This window comes from Salmo salar, chromosome ssa07 (genome assembly GCF_905237065.1).
Source record: "Salmo salar chromosome ssa07, Ssal_v3.1, whole genome shotgun sequence".
Taxonomy (NCBI): Eukaryota; Metazoa; Chordata; class Actinopteri; order Salmoniformes; family Salmonidae; genus Salmo; species Salmo salar.
In genome coordinates this window covers 65,813,671-65,832,479 of record NC_059448.1, presented here as the reverse complement: position 1 = coordinate 65,832,479, position 18,809 = coordinate 65,813,671, and the positions used below count along the sequence as shown (strand labels likewise).

Sequence of the window (18,809 nt, the reverse complement as noted above, 5' to 3'; positions counted from 1 at the left end):
AGAAAAACAGACACTGTCTCTCTGTGTCTCGCTATCACCCTCAGTCCCTTTTCTCACCTTTTCTCACAGACGCGGGGCTGCGGGTTTTAGCAGAGAGCTAGACACAGACAGAGGCCTCAATATTCAGCTATACAGTGAGCATAAGTACAATGGCACACAAGCAAACTAATAACAACATAATCAATGGTGGGGGTCTTTAGAAGACCCCAAAATCAACTTTAACCCTACAGGACCACAGGAGTGATGGTTGCTGATAATGGGCCTCTGTACGACTATGTAGATATTCCGTGAAAAAATCTGCCGTTTCCAGCTACAATAGTCATTTACAACATGAACAATGTCTACACTGTATTTCTGATCAATTTGATGTTATTTTAATGGACAAAAAATATGCTTTTCTTTAAAAAACAAGGACATTTCTAAGTGAGCCCAAACTTTTGAACGGTAGTGTACATAGTAAATATATGTTTATGAAAATCATTCTTCCCACTATATGATAAACATTATCTGGTAAGATAATTATTTGGCTGAGATAAGAAGTTATTAAACGGTGTTATTTTATCTGGACACACAGAGGGGATTCATATTCAAATCCTTCTCAACGGGAGTTTGATTATTAACTTGTCTGGACATTGGGGTTTCTCAGCGGGCCAAAGTATGTGAAAGGAGACGTCTGTCTTCCATCTCTGGTATCATTTTTCTGGGTGTGGAAAAAGGGATTTTGCAGCTTTGTTTTTGTTGTTGCCAATGTTACGGCACATTCAACTATTCAAGCTATGGCCAAGAGAAGCATGGAGCAAAAAGATGACGAAGCATAAACATCAGTAAAGGCTTTATAGTTGTTAAAAGGGATCACTGGGGAAGTTTTTGAGTCTTTCAATCTAGAAACAGTATTAAAAATCCAACCTTTTCACACCAGAAATCTAATGGTCACTGTCAGTCATCCCAATCCCAAATCCTATTCAAATCAACTCTTATTTGAATCCAGCTTAGTAGCACCAGTAACCCATCCCATTTAGAACTTAGTTTCTCTGCTCCCATGCCATGGCTTCAATTAGTACCAACTTGATCCAAGTGATTCTGTCTTGTTCTGATTTCTGCATGCTGGATGGACTTGAGACTGTCTACCTGTCCTGTCTTACCACCTCTACCGCCTCCCCCCTTTAACCTCCCTCTCCATCTCTCCCCTCAGGTCTAAGAAGTCCAAGCTGTCCATAGACAAGTCCACAGAGACAGATAATGGCTATGTGTCTCTGGATGGGAGGATAACCTGTAAGAGTAGTGAGGAGAGGCTCCAGCTCCATGATGGAGGATCTCACCACTGTGACCTGCTGCTGAGGTCAGACGAGACGTGTTGGACCGCACCCCGCCTCCCAACACTCTGCTGCTGCCCCCGTCACCAAGGTAAACAACAAGGTAACACACACATTTATAACACACACACACACCACACACAACACACTGCTACTTCCCCACAGTCAGCAAGGTAAACAACAAGGTAACACACACATTTATACACACACACACCATCACACAACACACTGCTACTTCCCCACAGTCAGCAAGGTAAACAACAAGGTAACAACAACACACACACACCACCACGCAACACACTGCTACTTCCCCACAGTCAGCAAGGTAAACAACAAGGTAACACACACACACCACCACACAACACACCGCTACTTCAAGAGAGGTAAACACAAGGTAACACACACACATTTAGCAGATGTTATTGCGAGTGTAGTGAAATGCTTATGCTTCTAGATCTGGCAGTGCAGCAGTAACAGGTAATATCTAACAAGTCCACAACTAAACATAATACACACAGTCTAGTAAAGGAATAAGAATATATAAGTATAAAATATATGGATGAGCAGTGACAGAGCGGCTAAGATGCAATAGAGAGTATAGAATAGATAGTGTAGGATACAGTATACATTATATACATATGAGATGAGTAATGCGAGATATGTAAACATTCTTAAAGTGGCATTATTAATGTGACAAGTGTTCCGTTTATTAAAGTGGCCAATGATATCAAGTCTGTAGGTAGGCAGCCACCTCTCTGTGTTAGTGATGGCTGTTTAACGATCTGATGGCCTTGAGATAGAAGCTGTTTTTCCATCTCTCGGTCCCAGCTTTGATGCACCTGTACTGACCTCACTTTCTGGATGTTAGCGGGTGAACAGGCAGTGGCTCGGGTGGTTGCTGTTTGCTGAAGTCCACGATCATCTCTTTTGTTTTGCTGACATTGAGTGTGAGGTTATTTTCCTGACATCACACTCGACGGCCCTCACCTCCTCCCTATAGGCCGTCGTCGTTGTTGGTAATCAAGCCTACCACTGTAGTGTCGTCTGCAAACTTGATGATTGAGTTGGAGGCGTGCATGGCCACGCAGTCGTGGGTGAACAGGGAGTACAGGAGAGGGCTGAGCATGCACCCTTGTGGGGCCCCAGTGTTGAGGATCAGAGGAGTGGAGATGTTGTTTCCTACCCTCACCACCTGGGGTCGGCCCATCAGGAAGTCCAGGACCCGGTTGCACAGGCGGGTCGAGACCTAGGGTCTCAAGCTTAATGATGAGTTTGGAGGGTATTATGGTGTTGAATGCTGAGCTGTAGTTAATAAACAGCATTCTTACATAAGTATTCCTCTTGTCCAGACAGGATAGGGCAGTGTGCAGTGTGATGGTGATTGCATCGTCTGTGGACCTATTGGGGCGGTAAGCAAAATAGAGTGGGTCTAGTGTGACAGGTAGGGTGGAGGTGAAATGATCCTTGACTAGTTTCTCAAAGCACTTCATGATGACGGAAGTGAGTGCTACAGGGCGGTAGTCATTTAGCTCAGTTACCTTAGCTTTCTTGGGAACAGGAACAATGGTGGCCATCTTGAAGCATTTGGGAACAGCAGACTGGGATAGGGATTGATTGAATATGTCCGTAAACACACCAGCCAGCTGGTCTGCGCATGCTCTGAGGACCGCGGCCGGGGATGCCGTCTGGGCCTGCAGCCTTGCGAGGGTTAACACGTTTAAATGTTTTACTCACGTTGGCTGCAGTGAAGGAGAGCCCACAGTCTTTGTTAGCGGGCCGCGTCAGTGGCACTGTATTGTCCTCAAAGCGCGCAAAGAAGTTGTTTAATTTGTCTGGAAGCAAGATGTCGATATCCGCGACGGGGCTGGTTTTCTTTTTGTAATCCGTGATTGTCTGTAGACCCTGCCACATACGTCTCGTGTCTGAGCCGTTGAATTGCGATTCCACTTTGTCTCTATACTGACACTTTGCTTGTTTGATTGCCTTACGGAGGGAATAACTACACTGTTTGTATTGGCCGTGTTTCCAGTCGCCTTGCCATGATTAAATGCGGGTGTATGTGCTTTCAGCAGCGAATGCTGCCATCAATCCACTGTTTCTGGTTAGGGAAAGTTTCAGTCACAGTGGGTACAACATCTCCCTATACACTTCCTTATAAACTTCGCTCACCGGAACATATCCCAGTCCACGTGATCGAAGCAATCTTGAAGCGTGGATTCCGATTGGTCAGACTAGCGTTGGATAGACCTAAGCACGGGCACTTCCTGTTTTAGTTTCTGCCTATAGAAGGGGAGCAACAAGATGGAGTCATGGTCAGATTTGCCAAAAGGAGGGCAGGGGCCTTGTACACATTGCGGAAGTTAGAGTAGCAATGGTAGAGCGTGTTACTCGCTCATCGATACTGCAATCGATATGCTGATAGAGTTTTGGTAGCCTTGGCTCAAATTAGCTTTGTTAAAATCCACAGCTACAATAAATGCAGCCTCAGGATATATGGTTTCCAGTTTACATAAAGTCCAGTGAAGTTCCTTGATGGCCGTCTCGGTATCCGCTTGTGGGGGATATACACAGCTGTGACGATAACCAAGGAGAGTTCTCTTGGGAGATAAGACGGTCGGCATTTGATTGTGAGGAATTCTAAGTCAGGTGAACAAAAGGACTTGAGTTCTTGTATGTTATTACAATTACACCATGAGTCGTTAATCATGAAACATACACCCCTCGCCCTTCTTCTTACCGGAGAGATGTTGATTCCTGTCGGTGCGATGCACTGAAAATCCCGTTTGCTGTACGGACAGCTAGCCATGTTTCCTTGAAACAGAGTATGTTACAATCCCGGATATCTCTTTGGAAAGCAACTCTTGCCCTGATTTCGTCTTCTTCGTTAACTAGGGACTGGACATTAGCGAGTAATGTACTCGGAAGCGGTGGGTGGTGTGCGCGCATCCGAAGCCTCACTAGAAGACCGCTCCGGCACCCTCTCCTCCGACGCCGTTGTTTTGGGTCGGCCTCTGGAATCAGTTCAAATGTCCTGGGAGGTGCAGACAAAGGATCCCCTTTGGGATTGTGGTATTCCTGGTCGTAGTGCTGGTTGTGCTGGTAAGTTGCCGTCTCTCTGATATCCAATAGTTCTTCCCGGCTGTATGTAATAACACTTAAGGTTTTCTGGGCTAACACTGTAAGAAATAATACATAAAAAAAAAAAAATGCTGCACAGTTTCCTAAGGACTAAAAGCGAAGCTGCCATCTCTATCGGCGCCATCTTGCTGAGGTAAACAACAAGGTAACACACACACCACCACCACACTGCTACTGCTCTCCATCAGCAGGTAAACAAGGTAGCTAATGCACACACACACACCTGTCCTGAAACATGGTGAGTTTAACCATGTATAAACAGACTATACACTCTCTAGTCTGTAGTCTCAAAGTAGGAATCTGTCCAATCTGTCTTCCTCCCAGGAGACCCAGAGCCGTGGTGTGGGTGTGGAGAACATGTCTGATGAGGCATCTAGTGAGGAGGATCCTGAGGCGTCCTACACCGCCATCCGTAGGGGCGTAGAGCGCATCAGCAGCGACTGCACGCTGCGCAACAGGAAGCCACATCACTACAAGAAACACTACACCATCAACACTGAGGTGGGTGACCTCCACACCACCCAGGTTGGTCACACTCACACAGAGACACGCACAGCGACACACACACACATACATACAGTACATACATACATATATACACACACACACTTACATACAGTACATACTGTACATCACACACACACACTTATATACAGTACATACATACACACACACTTGCATACACACACACACATACATACATACATACATACATACATACATACATACATACATACATACATACATACATACATACATGCATACATACACTTACATACAGTTGAAGTCGGAAGTTTACATACACTTAGGTTGGAGTCATTAAAACTTGTTTTTCAACCACTCCACAAATTTCCTGTTAACAAACTATTCTTTTGGCAAGTCGGTGAGGACATCTACTTTGTGCATGACACAAGTCATTTTTCCAACTATTGTTTACAGACAGATTATTTCACTTATAATTCACTGTATCACAATTCCAGTGGGTCAGAAGTTTACATACACTAAGTTGACTGTGCCTTTAAACAGCTTGGAAAATTCCAGAAAATGATGTCATGGCTTTAGAAGCTTCTGATTGGCTAATTGACATAATTTGAGTCAATTGGAGGTGTACCTGTGGATGTATTTCAAGGCCTACCTTCAAACTCACTGCCTCTTTGCTAGACATCATGGGAAAATCAAAGGAAATCATCCAAGACCTCAGAAAAAAATTGTAGACCTCCACAAGTCTGGTTCATCCTTTCCAAACGCCTGAAGGTACCACATTCATCTGTACAAACAATAGTACACAAGTATAAACACAATGGGACCACGTAGCCGTCATACCGCTCAGGTAGGAGACGCGTTCTGTCTCCTAGAGATTAACTTACTTTGGTACGAAAAGTGCAAATCAATCCCAGAACAACAGCAAAGGACCTTGTGAAGATGCTGAAGGAAACAGGTACAAAAGTATCTATATCCACAGTAAAACGAGTCCTATATCGACATAACCTGAAAGGCCACTCAGCAATGAAGAAGCCACTGCTCCAAAACCGCCATAAAAAAGCCAGACTACGGTTTGCAACTGCACATGGGGACAAAGATCGTACTTTTTGTAGAAATGTCCTCAGGTCTGATGAAACAAAAATAGAACTGTTTGGCCATAATGACCATCGTTATGGTGGCAGCATCATGGTGTGGGGGTGCTTTGCTGCAGGAGGGACTGGTGCACTTCACAAAATAGATGGCATCATGTGGGAGGAAAATTATGTGGAAGTTAAAGCTTGGTCGCAAATGGGTCTTCCAAATGGACAATGACCCCAAGCATACTTCCAAAGTTGTGGCAAAATGGCTTAAGGACAACAAAGTTAAGGTATTGGAGTGGCCATCACAAAGCCCTGACCTCAATAGGACCTCAATCCTATAGAAAATTTGTGGGCAGAACTGAAAAAGCGTGTGCGAGCAAGGAGGCCTACAAACCTGACTCAGTTACACCAGCTCTGTCAGGAAGAATGGGCCAAAATTCACCCAACTTATTGTGGGAAGCTTATGGAAGGCTACCCGAAACGTTTGACCCAAGTTAAACAATTTAAAGGCAATGCTGCCAAATACTAATTGAGTGTATGTAAACGTCTGACCCACTGGGAATGTGTTGAAAGAAATAAAAGCTGAAATAAATCATTCTCTCTACTATTATTCTGACATTTCACATAAAATAAAGTGGTGATCCTAAATGACCTAACACAGGGACTTTTTTACTAGGATTAAATGTCAGGAATTGTGAAAAACTGAGTTTAAATGTATTTGGCTAAGGTGTATGAAAACTTCCGACTTCAACTGTACATACACACACACACACTGTAACGGTACATACAGTACATACACACACGTACATACATACACGCACGCACACATAGACAGTTCATAGAAACGCTCTCAACGTATGGGTACACTTAGCTACATAACCACCACACACACACACACACACACACACACACACACACACACACACACTCTCACCATCACCCCCCCTCTCTAGGGAGACTCCTAAGTCCGGTACCAGCTGTAGTTCTCGGTGCTCCAGCCTGCGGACCCAGGACTCAGAGAGCACCAGACATGAGTCAGAGACAGAGGACCTGCTGTGGGAGGACTTCCTGCACTGTGCTGAGTGTCGCTCCTCCTGCACCAGCGAGACAGACGGAGAGGAGCTGCAGTCTGCCCTGCTACCAAGAAGGAGTACAGAGATGACCCCTTTCACCAGGTGGGTTAGAGGTCAAAGGTTAGGAGTTAGAGTTAGACGTCTGGTGTTCGGGTTTGACAGCGGGAGAGGGAGCTGCAGTCTGCCCTGCTACCAAGGAGAATAGAGATGACCCTTTCACCCTGTTTATCAGGGGTTAGAGATCAAAGGTCAAAGGTTAGAGAAGGAGGGGGTAAGTGTGGGACTGAGCAACATTAATGAAGAGGTTTTGGTGGTAGCGTGAATGTTCCTATTTATCTGTTTTTGTTGTTACTGTGTGTTCTGCCGTAACCATGGTAACCATGGTCATATTAACCTTGTCAATGAGGAGAATCACCCTGGAACCCTCAGCGTGTAACTGTAGTTATTGTGTTGATCTAGTTGTGTCCTCTACAGGGTCATACATGGCTACACAGCACCAACCCCGGTCTGGAGCGGGTCAGTGCCATCGTCTGGGAGGGGAACGACTGTAAGAAGGCTGACATGTCTGTCCTGGAGATCAGCGGTATGATCATGAACAGGGTGAGTTACAGCCAGGGCCCTGATACTGTTGTCAGGGATTACATCTGGTGTGTACTGTAACGCTTTACAATGTAAGACCAGGAACACGCCTCCATCACCTACAGCACTCAACTAGAATGTTAATGAATGCAGATTGGACTTCATGATATTGGAAGGCACTTATATATGTATATATATATTATATATACCACGTTTCTCTCAGATCACTTTACATTCTCTACTAACTTAAACCAATGACATGAAAGATATAAATAATGGCTGTCTCTCTCCTGTCTCTTTCTCTTTCCCTCCATCTATCTCTCCTGTCTCTCCTCCACTCTCCCTCCCTCTATCTCTCCTGCCTCTCCATCTCTCTTTCCCTCCCTCCCTCTCCTGTCTCTCCCTCCCACTATCTCTCCAACCCCTCCCTCCCTCCCTCCACCCCCCCCATCTCTCCCGTCTCTATCTCTCCCTCCCGTCTCTCCATCTATCTCTCCATCTCTACCTCCCTCCAGGTCAACCTGTACACCCCAGGTATTGGCTACCAGGTCTTTGGTAACCTGGTGTCAGTGACTCTGGGCCTGACGCCCCTTCGCCTATAGGCTGTCTCAATACAAGGACCTGGAACAGCTGACACAGCTCTCAGCCAATGAGCTCATCTCTGTAGGCGTTCGGCTCCTCCTCCGACGTCATGGTGATCACCATGGTAACGCTCAGCTTCATGGTGCGCGTCTGTCTCATCTGGCTCTTCTTCTTCCCTGCTCAGCGTGGCGAGAGGACATACAAACAGGTGTGTGTGTTTTCCAGGTTCTTTCATCCTAATTACAGATGCAATATTGATCATTGATTGTTACATGAAGACATTCTGAAGACGTTTTTATTTCTAAAGGTCTTATCACTTACACGTGTATACTTGTGTGTGTGTGTGTGTTGGACCTGACAGAGGCTGCTATTCGCCAAGCTGTTTGGTCACCTGACGTCGGCACGGCGAGCCAGGAAGTCGGAGGTGCCTCACTTCCGTCTGAAGAAAGTCCAGAACATTAAGATGTGGCTCTCTCTGCGCTCATATCTCAAGGTGTGTTCTATGTTCTCCTATCATCCCTACCTGAACCTCCCCTCTGTGTCTATGAGGAGGTGTTGTTCCATCATGCCTACCTGAACCTCCCCTCTGTGTCTATGAGGAGGTGTTGTTCCATCATGTCTACCTGAACCTCCCCTCTGTGTTCATGAGGAGGTGTTGTTCCATCATGTCTACCTGAACCTCCCCTCTGTGTCTATGAGGAGGTGTTGTTCCATCATGTCTACCTGAACCTCCCCTCTGTGTCTATGAGGAGGTGTTGTTCCATCATGCCTACCTGAACCTCCCCTCTGTGTCTATGAGGAGGTGTTGTTCCATCATGCCTACCTGAACCTCCCCTCTGTGTCTATGAGGAGGTGTTGTTCCATCATGCCTACCTGAACCTCCCCTCTGTGTCCATGAGGAGGTGTTGTTCCATCATGTCTACCTGAACCTCCCCTCTGTGTCCATGAGGAGGTGTTGTTCCATCATGTCTACCTGAACCTCCCCTCTGTGTCTATGAGGAGATGTTGTTCCATCATGCCTACCTGAACCTCCCCTCTGTGTCTATGAGGAGGTGTTGTTCCATCATGTCTACCTGAACCTCCCCTCTGTGTCTATGAGGAGGGTGTTGTTCCATCATGCCTACCTGAACCTCCCCTCTGTGTCTATGAGGAGGTTTTGTTCCATCATGTCTACCTGAACCTCCCCTCTGTGTCTATGAGGAGGTGTGTTGTTCCATCATGTCTACCTGAACCTCCCCTCTGTGTCTATGAGGAGGTGTGTTGTTGTTCCATCATGTCTACCTGAACCTCCCCTCTGTGTCTATGAGGAGGTGTTGTTCCATCATGTCTACCTGAACCTCCCCTCTGTGTCTATGAGGAGGTGTTGTTCCATCATGTCTACCTGAACCTCCCCTCTGTGTCTATGAGGAGGTGTTGTTCCATCATGCCTACCTGAACCTCCCCTCTGTGTCTATGAGGAGGGGTTGTTCCATCATCCCTACCTGAACCTCCCTCTGTGTCTATGAGGAGGTGTTGTTCCATCATGCCTACCTGAACCTCCCCTCTGTGTCTATGAGGAGGTGTTGTTCCATCATGTCTACCTGAACCTCCCCTCTGTGTCTATGAGGAGGTGTGTTGTTCCATCATGTCTACCTGAACCTCCCCTCTGTGTCTATGAGGAGGTGTTGTTCCATCATGTCTACCTGAACCTCCCCTCTGTGTCTATGAGGAGATGTGTTGTTGTTCCATCATGTCTACCTGAACCTCCCCTCTGTGTCTATGAGGAGGTGTTGTTCCATCATGCCTACCTGAACCTCCCCTCTGTGTCTATGAGGAGGTGTGTTGTTCCATCATGTCTACCTGAACCTCCCCTCTGTGTCTATGAGGAGGTGTTGTTCCATCATGCCTACCTGAACCTCCCCTCTGTGTCTATGAGGAGGTGTTGTTCCATCATGTCTACCTGAACCTCCCCTCTGTGTCTATGAGGAGGTGTTGTTCCATCATGTCTACCTGAACCTCCCCTCTGTGTCCATGAGGAGGTGTTGTTCCATCATGTCTACCTGAACCTCCCCTCTGTGTCTATGAGGAGGTGTGTTGTTGTTCCATCATGTCTACCTGAACCTCCCCTCTGTGTCTATGAGGAGGTGTTGTTCCATCATGTCTACCTGAACCTCCCCTCTGTGTCTATGAGGAGGTGTTGTTCCATCATGTCTACCTGAACCTCCCCTCTGTGTCTATGAGGAGGTGTTGTTCCATCATGTCTACCTGAACCTCCCCTCTGTGTCCATGAGGAGTGTGTTGTTGTTCCATCATGTCTACCTGAACCTCCCCTCTGTGTCTATGAGGAGGTGTTGTTCCATCATGTCTACCTGAACCTCCCCTCTGTGTCTATGAGGAGGTGTTGTTCCATCATGTCTACCTGAACCTCCCCTCTGTGTCTATGAGGAGGTGTTGTTCCATCATGTCTACCTGAACCTCCCCTCTGTGTCTATGAGGAGGTGTGTTGTTGTTCCATCATGTCTACCTGAACCTCCCCTCTGTGTCCATGAGGAGGTGTTGTTCCATCATGTCTACCTGAACCTCCCCTCTGTGTCCATGAGGAGGTGTGTGTTGTTCCATCATGCCTACCTGAACCTCCCCTCTGTGTCCATGAGGAGGTGTGTGTTGTTCCATCATGCCTACCTGAACCTCCCCTCTGTGTCTATGAGGAGGTGTTGTTCCATCATGCCTACCTGAACCTCCCCTCTGTGTCCATGAGGAGGTGTTGTTCCATCATCTCTACCTGAACCTCCCCTCTGTGTCTTTGAGGAGGTGTTGTTCCATCATGTCTACCTGAACCTCCCCTCTGTGTCTATGAGGAGGTGTTGTTCCATCATGTCTACCTGAACCTCCCCTCTGTGTCCATGAGGAGGTGTTGTTCCATCATGCCTACCTGAACCTCCCCTCTGTGTCTATGAGGAGGTGTTGTTCCATCATGTCTACCTGAACCTCCCCTCTGTGTCCATGAGGAGGTTGTTGTTCCATCATGTCTACCTGAACCTCCCCTCTGTGTCCATGAGGAGGTGTTGTTCCATCATGTCTACCTGAACCTCCCCTCTGTGTCTATGAGGAGGTGTTGTTCCATCATGTCTACCTGAACCTCCCCTCTGTGTCTATGAGGAGGTGTTGTTCCATCATGTCTACCTGAACCTCCCCTCTGTGTCTATGAGGAGGTGTTGTTCCATCATGTCTACCTGAACCTCCCCTCTGTGTCTATGAGGAGGTGTTGTTCCATCATGTCTACCTGAACCTCCCCTCTGTGTCTATGAGGAGGTGTTGTTCCATCATGTCTACCTGAACCTCCCCTCTGTGTCTATGAGGAGGTGTTGTTCCATCATGTCTACCTGAACCTCCCCTCTGTGTCCATGAGGAGGTGTTGTTCCATCATGTCTACCTGAACCTCCCCTCTGTGTCTATGAGGAGGTGTTGTTCCATCATGTCTACCTGAACCTCCCCTCTGTGTCTATGAGGAGGTGTTGTTCCATCATGTCTACCTGAACCTCCCCTCTGTGTCTATGAGGAGGTGTTGTTCCATCATGCCTACCTTAACCTCCCCTCTGTGTCTATGAGGAGGTGTGTTGTTGTTCCATCATGCCTACCTGAACCTCCCCTCTGTGTTCATGAGGAGGTGTGTTGTTCCATCATGCCTACCTGAACCTCCCCTCTGTGTCTATGAAGAGGTGTTGTTCCATCATGTCTACCTGAACCTCCCCTCTGTGTCCATGAGGAGGTGTTGTTCCATCATGTCTACCTGAACCTCCCCTCTGTGTCTATGAGGAGGTGTGTTGTGTGCGATAGACGTGTGTGTTGTGAGTGGATAAGCGTGTTTGTCCAACTAAAGTATTTGAAATGTGTGTTACAGAGAAGGGGTCCTCAGCGGTCGGTGGATGTGATCGTGTCCTCTGCCTTCCTCCTCACCCTCTCTGTAGTCTTCATCTGCTGTGCTCAGGTCAGCGTGAGTCACCATTATCAGCCTGCTACAGTCCTACCTTGTCTTTATGCTCTAATACAGTCAGTAACGGTTGGAATGCTTTTTCACCTGTTATTCTATCGATGTGTTTGAGTGGGATGAGCGTTAAAACAAACTCTTCTCTCCTCCTCCCTGTAGTTGCTCCATATCCACCACACCTTCCTGGAGTGTCACTATAACTGGGAGCTGGTGATCTGGTGTTCTTCTCTGTCTCTCTTCCTGCTGCGCTTTGTTACCCTGGGCTCAGAGACCAGCAAGAAGTACAGCAACACCTCCATCTTACTGACAGAACAGGTAGACAGGCTCAGAGACCAGCAACACCTCCATCTTGCTGACAGAACAGGTAGACAGGCTCAGAGACCAGCAAGAAGTACAGCAACACCTCCATCTTACTGACAGAACAGGTAGACAGGCTCAGAGACCAGCAACACCTCCATCTTACTGACAGAACAGGTAGACAGGCTCAGGAGACAAACAGCAACACCTCCATCTTACTGACAGAACAGGTAGACAGGCTCAGAGACCAGCAACACCTCCATCTTACTGACAGAACAGGTAGACAGGCTCAGAGACCAGCAACACCTCCATCTTACTGATAGAACAGGTAGACAGGCTCAGAGGGGAGGCACACACACAACTGGTATAGTTATAGCAAGACTTTGGAATTTGACTGAGTTCACCAGTTAATACTGAGGAAGAACTAGCAGATCTACCACACTTGCTAACTTGTAGTTACATAGGAACACACATTTTAAGTGACAGAACATGTTAAACAAAAGGTTCATCCATGTTGAATGTTATATTGTTTTTGTGCACCTCTGAGTGATGTTCCATCGTCTCCCTGGGTCATTTCATGTTTTCATGTGTATCTGAGTTATTGGTGTTCAAGCAGGCCGGTAAAAGTAGCGTCATGATAAAGTCGCTCTCACTACACTGGAGGTTAATAGGAATAGGACTTTTAGATCGCGAAAACATCTATCATACATGTCAGATTTCAATACTGGCCTGTGTTTTAACTTGGGAGGATGTCTTCTCTGGAATGAGCCATTGATCACATTTCTGCTATATTCCTACCTTGAGAAATGTGTAATTTAATGGAGGGTCTAGCCCATTTGTCTGCCTCTTTAGTCCAGGGTGCAACATGGCCCCAGCCAGTAGACTGTCGACCAATCGCGTTCACGTTGTCATGCTGCGTAACGCGGTTGCTAAGCTAATCACGCAATCCCTTCTCAAAGTCTGTGTATTTGTCGAGAAACGTACCTATTCTCCACACTAAGCGGTTCTGAGGGGGGCCAGTGCCCCCTGTGAATTTTGTACCCCCTTCTCACATATGAGTGTTATTCAACACTGTAAATGAAAGGAATGAGTGGTTTGGGATGGATATTTCCTCTAAGGCTCAGCTTGTATTGACCAGCTGTTTTCACCAGATTAATCTGTACCTGAAGATGGAGAAGAAACCAAACAAGAAGGACGATCTGACATTAGTCAACAACGTACTGAAGCTGGCCACCAAGCTATTGAAGGTACGGCTAGCTCCATCTCTCTATTTGTTCTCTCATCTCCATCATTAACCTCTCCCCCCTCCTACCTCCTCTCACTCCCCAGGAGTTGGATGCTCCATTCAGGCTGTATGGTCTGACCATGAACCCTCTGCTCTACAACATCACCCAGGTGGTCATCCTGTCTGCTGTGTCCGGGGTCATCAGTGATCTGCTGGGCTTCAACCTGAAGGTAACACACGGGGGGGGTGTAGTACTAGTACTTATACTTATGTACCAGTTTATTTGAAATGGAGTTGATTTGTTGAGTGTGTAGATGTCAGTATGAAGGAAGAACTTACCACACCTTTCTGTCCTCAGCTCTGGAAGATCAAATCATGACAGTAAGCTGATCAGGTCACAGCTGGCTCTGGAAGATGTCATACATTCTCTCACCACACAAGGGCGCTGTTGTCCTTTCGCTCACGGACTGACTGGGCTTCCCTGTATCTATGGTCTGACGGACAAACAGCCCCATTCTCAGAGTTCATAACGGAGTGCTTACATTATTACACTTGTGCAATTCAAGATATATTTATTTTACCCTTTCAGTATTTGTTGTTGTTGTTGTTGTTGTTGAAAAAGGTACAAAATGTTTGAATTGTTTAAAAAGTTATTTTAAGCTATACAGGTTTTGTGTTCTCAGAGGGATGGGATCAAAACACAGCAAGATGACAATTCAGTTGAAAAGATAAGAGTAGTCAGCACTTCAGACTAGTGAGGACAATGTGCATTATAATGCAGCTGTTTAGTTTGACGACTGTGACACACAAACGCAGTCATTTCACTGTGAGAACTGACGGACTGTAATAATAATAATGTGTTTTAAAGCCTACATACACACAAACAGGTTGTACTTTCTGCTAAATTCAATGTAGGCTTTTTTCTTGTTGCTTTTGACAACAACAACAGTACACCAAAGTTCAGAATAGATGAACAATGTTTCTGTGTGTTTGGCGTTTCTAATGATAAGCTAAGTGACAGCTGTATTGGAGAGACAGAGGCGGGATAAAACACAACACATCACTCAAATGTTTGGTGAGAAACTAGGTGAGATACTGTACTGGCTAGATGGGAGGTACTGTACTGTATTGGCTAGATGGGAGGTACTGTACTGTTTGGCTAGATGGGAGGTACTGTACTGTATTGGCTGGATGGGAGGTACTGTACTGTACGTATGGCTAGATGGGAGGTACTGTATGGCTAGATGGGAGGTACTGTACTGTACTGGCTAGATGGGAGGTACTGTACTGTACTGGCTAGATGGGAGGTACTGTACTGTACTGGCTAGATGTACTGCTGTGGGGGTACTGTATTGGCTAGATGGGAGGTACTGTACTGGCTAGATGGGAGGTACTGTACTGTATTGGCTAGATGGGAGGTACTGTACTGTACTGGCTAGATGGGAGGTAGTGTACTGGCTAGATGGGAGGTACTGTACTGTATTGGCTAGATGGGAGGTACTGTACTGTATTGGCTAGATGGGAGGTACTGTACTGTACTGGCTAGATGGGAGGTACTGTACTGTACTGGCTAGATGGGAGGTACTGTACTGTATTGGCTAGATGGGAGGTACTGTACTGTACTGGCTAGATGGCAGGTACTGTACTGTATTGGCTAGATGGGATGTACTGTACTGTATTGGCTAGATGGGATGTACTGTACTGTATTGGCTAGATGGGAGGTACTGTACTGGCTGGATGGGAGGTACTGTACTGTATTGTCTAGATGGGATGTACTGTACTGTATTGGCTAGATGGGAGGTACTGTATTGGCTAGATGGGAGGTACTGTACTGTATTGTCTAGATGGGATGTACTGTACTGTATTGGCTAGATGGGAGGTACTGTACTGGCTGGATGGGAGGTACTGTACTGTACTGGCTAGATGGGAGGTACTGTACTGTATTGGCTAGATGGGAGGTACTGTACTGTACTGGCTAGATGGGAGGTACTGTACTGTATTGGCTAGATGGGAGGTACTGTACTGTATTGGCTAGATGGGAGGTACTGTACTGTATTGGCTAGATGGGAGATACTGTACTGTACTGGCTAGATGGGATGTACTGTATTGGCTAGATGGGATGTACTGTACTGGCTGGATGGGAGGTACTGTACTGTATTGGCTAGATGGGAGCTACTGTACTGGCTAGATGGGAGGTACTGTACTGTATTGGCTAGAGGAGAGGTACTGTACTGTACTGGCTAGATGATAGGTACTGTACTGTATTGGCTAGATGGGAGGTACTATACTGGCTAGATGGGAAGTACTGTACTGTACTGGCTGGATGGGAGGTACTGTACTGGCTGGATGGGAGGTACAGTACTGGCTAGATGGGAGGTACAGTACTGGCTAGATGGGAGGTACAGTACTGGCTGGATGGGAGGTACAGTACTGGCTAGATGGGAGGTACAGTACTGGCTGGATGGGAGGTACAGTACTGGTTGGATGGGAGGTACTGTATTGGCTAGATGAGGTACTGTATTGGCTAGATGAGGTACTGTACTGGTTAGAAGGGAGGTCCAGTACTGGCTTGGTGGGAGGTACAGTACTGGCTGGATGGGAGGTACTGTACTGTATTGGCTAGAAGAGGTACTGTACTGGCTAGATGGGAGGTACTGTACTGTATTGGCTAGATGGGAGGTACTGTACTGGCTGGATGGGAGGTACAGTACTGGCTAGATGAGGTACAGTACTGGCTAGATGGGAGGTACAGTACTGGCTTGGTGGGAGGTACAGTACTGGCTGGATGGGAGGTACAGTAGTGGCTAGATGAGGTACAGTTCAGTACTGGTTAGAAGGGAGGTACTGTATTGGTGGGAGGTACAGTACTGGTTAGAAGGGAGGTACAGTACTGGCTAGAATGGAGGTACAGTACTGGCTTGGTGGGAGGTACAGTATTGTACTGGGTGGATGGGAATATGTAAACCCAGCCAACATATCTGGGTTAGTATTCTGTATGTGAAATTGAGACATCCAGGCCCGCTAGCCAAAACTCAACGGTGTGTGACTGACAGCTACATGAACATTAACTATGTTACTCTTATAATGACCATTTGGGGGAGGGGGGGGCTTATGTTGGTCCTGGTACACACCTGTACAAGTCTGTAATGGAAATGTGTTTCTTACATACTGAGACCCTGAGGGAGTGGGGTCGCGACCTTTTATGGTGATACCATTCAGTATTGGCTTCTGTACTCACAACCCTATTTTCTAAACCAGACACAGTGATGTGTGCAGTCTGGTTGAATATTGCTATTCAGGCATGTGAGCCATCGTCACAACCCAGTCAAAATGTTGCTTTTTCTCACCCTCCTTGCCTTTTTAATATTTTGCGTTGCATGTTTTTTTCACAGCACATTTGAGTTATTTCAATGGTTAGACTGTATTTCAAGCAATAACTCGTAGCTCAATACAGATAGACTGAAAGTGTTTGTATTATATTTAGAACAAAGAGGTCCCGGGTCTTAGTTGCTGTACACACAGTCGATGTTATCCGCTACAGTTGGAATGCCTGAAAATGTGCACTTTAAAGTCGTGTATAGAAACAATGTTACATGTTTCAATGTCACACAAACTATTGTAGTTCTTTTTTTTGGTACTTTTTGGCGTGGCACAGTCTGTGTGAAGATGACCAAAGTGCTTTTTATTTGCTGGAAAAAACGGTATTATTATTATTAACTCTTTAAAAACCCATAATAACTGTTTCGGTCTCCCATTATTGGAAATGCTTTAAGAAACATGGTGTTGCCTCGTCGTTTTCTTTATCGTTGTTGTGAAGATGGTCACTCATGTTTTGTAGTTGCGAGAGAAAAGACAGTTTGCAGTCAAGTCACTAGAGTCTGAAAAATGGATTTAGAAAATGACTCTGAACCCGTCTGAAATGCCATCCTGATCCCTAGTGCACCAGAGCCCTGGTCAAAAGTAGTGCACTACGTAGGGAATAGGGTGACATTTCACACGCACATTTGTTTGCGTTGTGATTCCATTTTCAAAGGAAGTCTGCATATTTATGTTGAAGAAAAAACACAACGTCTTGTGAGCTGGTCTGTTTCATCAGTTCTAGGTGTTTATAAGAAAAATAAAAATGGACATTGTTGTGTCACTCAGACTCAACTTTCAGTTTCTTCCTCCGTACATCATATGAGTTAAACAACAGTTTAGATTTCATCATGGCTGTGTACTAATACCTATTCCCTATATAGTGCACTACTTTTGACCAGACCCCTATGGGTCCTCTTCAAAAGTAGTGCACTACGTAGGGAATATGGTGCCATTTAGGATGTAGATCATAATTCATTCCTTGCAAATCACTTTCTTCACTTAAAACATATTTCATATACATTACATTTCTTCATACAAACCAGCCCTTGTAGAGACACTTGATCAAATCAAGTGATCGTACCTCTTGATGGGAATCATCATTGATATAAACTGACATGTAAATAATGTCAACCATAATATCTGTCTGGATACACATCAGCAATCAGCCTGAACAGGACCAATGTCTATCTGGACACACATCAGCAATCAGCCTGAACAGGACCAATGTCTATCTGGATACACATCAGCAATCAGCCTGAACAGGACCAATGTCTATCTGGATACACATCAACAATCAGCCTGAACAGGACCAATGTCTATCTGGATACACATCAGCAATCAGCCTGAACAGGACCAATGTCTATCTGGATACACATCAGCCTGAGCAGAACCAATGTCTATCTGGATACACATCAGCCTGAGCAGAACCAATGTCTATCTGCATACACATCAGCCTGAACAGAACCAATGTCTATCTGGATACACATCAGCCTGAACAGAACCAATGTCTATCTGCATACACATCAGCCTGAACAGAACCAATGTCTATCTGGATACACATCAGCCTGAACAGAACCAATGTCTATCTGGATACACATCAGCCTGAACAGAACCAATGTCTATCTGCATACACATCAGCCTGAACAGAACCAATGTCTATCTGCATACACATCAGCCTGAGCAGAACCAATGTCTATCTGGATACACATCAGC

The 18,809-nt window shown here is 46.0% G+C and overlaps 1 protein-coding gene across 1 annotated transcript in view; it reads left to right on the top strand.

The window, feature by feature from the left end:
- The window catches only part of LOC106609821 (protein PHTF2), a 136,991-nt gene extending 119,108 nt beyond the window's left edge, over nucleotides 1-17,883 (top strand). The window contains 16 exon segments of the mRNA XM_045722466.1: nucleotides 1,193-1,416; nucleotides 3,432-3,436; nucleotides 4,806-4,976; nucleotides 6,968-7,124; nucleotides 7,127-7,188; nucleotides 7,561-7,686; nucleotides 8,181-8,252; nucleotides 8,254-8,331; nucleotides 8,333-8,455; nucleotides 8,609-8,740; nucleotides 12,128-12,214; nucleotides 12,374-12,529; nucleotides 13,663-13,758; nucleotides 13,841-13,966; nucleotides 14,095-14,879; nucleotides 16,388-17,883. Of these exon segments, the coding sequence (XP_045578422.1) occupies nucleotides 1,193-1,416; nucleotides 3,432-3,436; nucleotides 4,806-4,976; nucleotides 6,968-7,124; nucleotides 7,127-7,188; nucleotides 7,561-7,686; nucleotides 8,181-8,252; nucleotides 8,254-8,331; nucleotides 8,333-8,455; nucleotides 8,609-8,740; nucleotides 12,128-12,214; nucleotides 12,374-12,529; nucleotides 13,663-13,758; nucleotides 13,841-13,966; nucleotides 14,095-14,115 (1,636 nt within the window). The 3' untranslated portion in view covers nucleotides 14,116-14,879; nucleotides 16,388-17,883.
- Nucleotides 17,884-18,809: the final 926 nt, after the last annotated feature.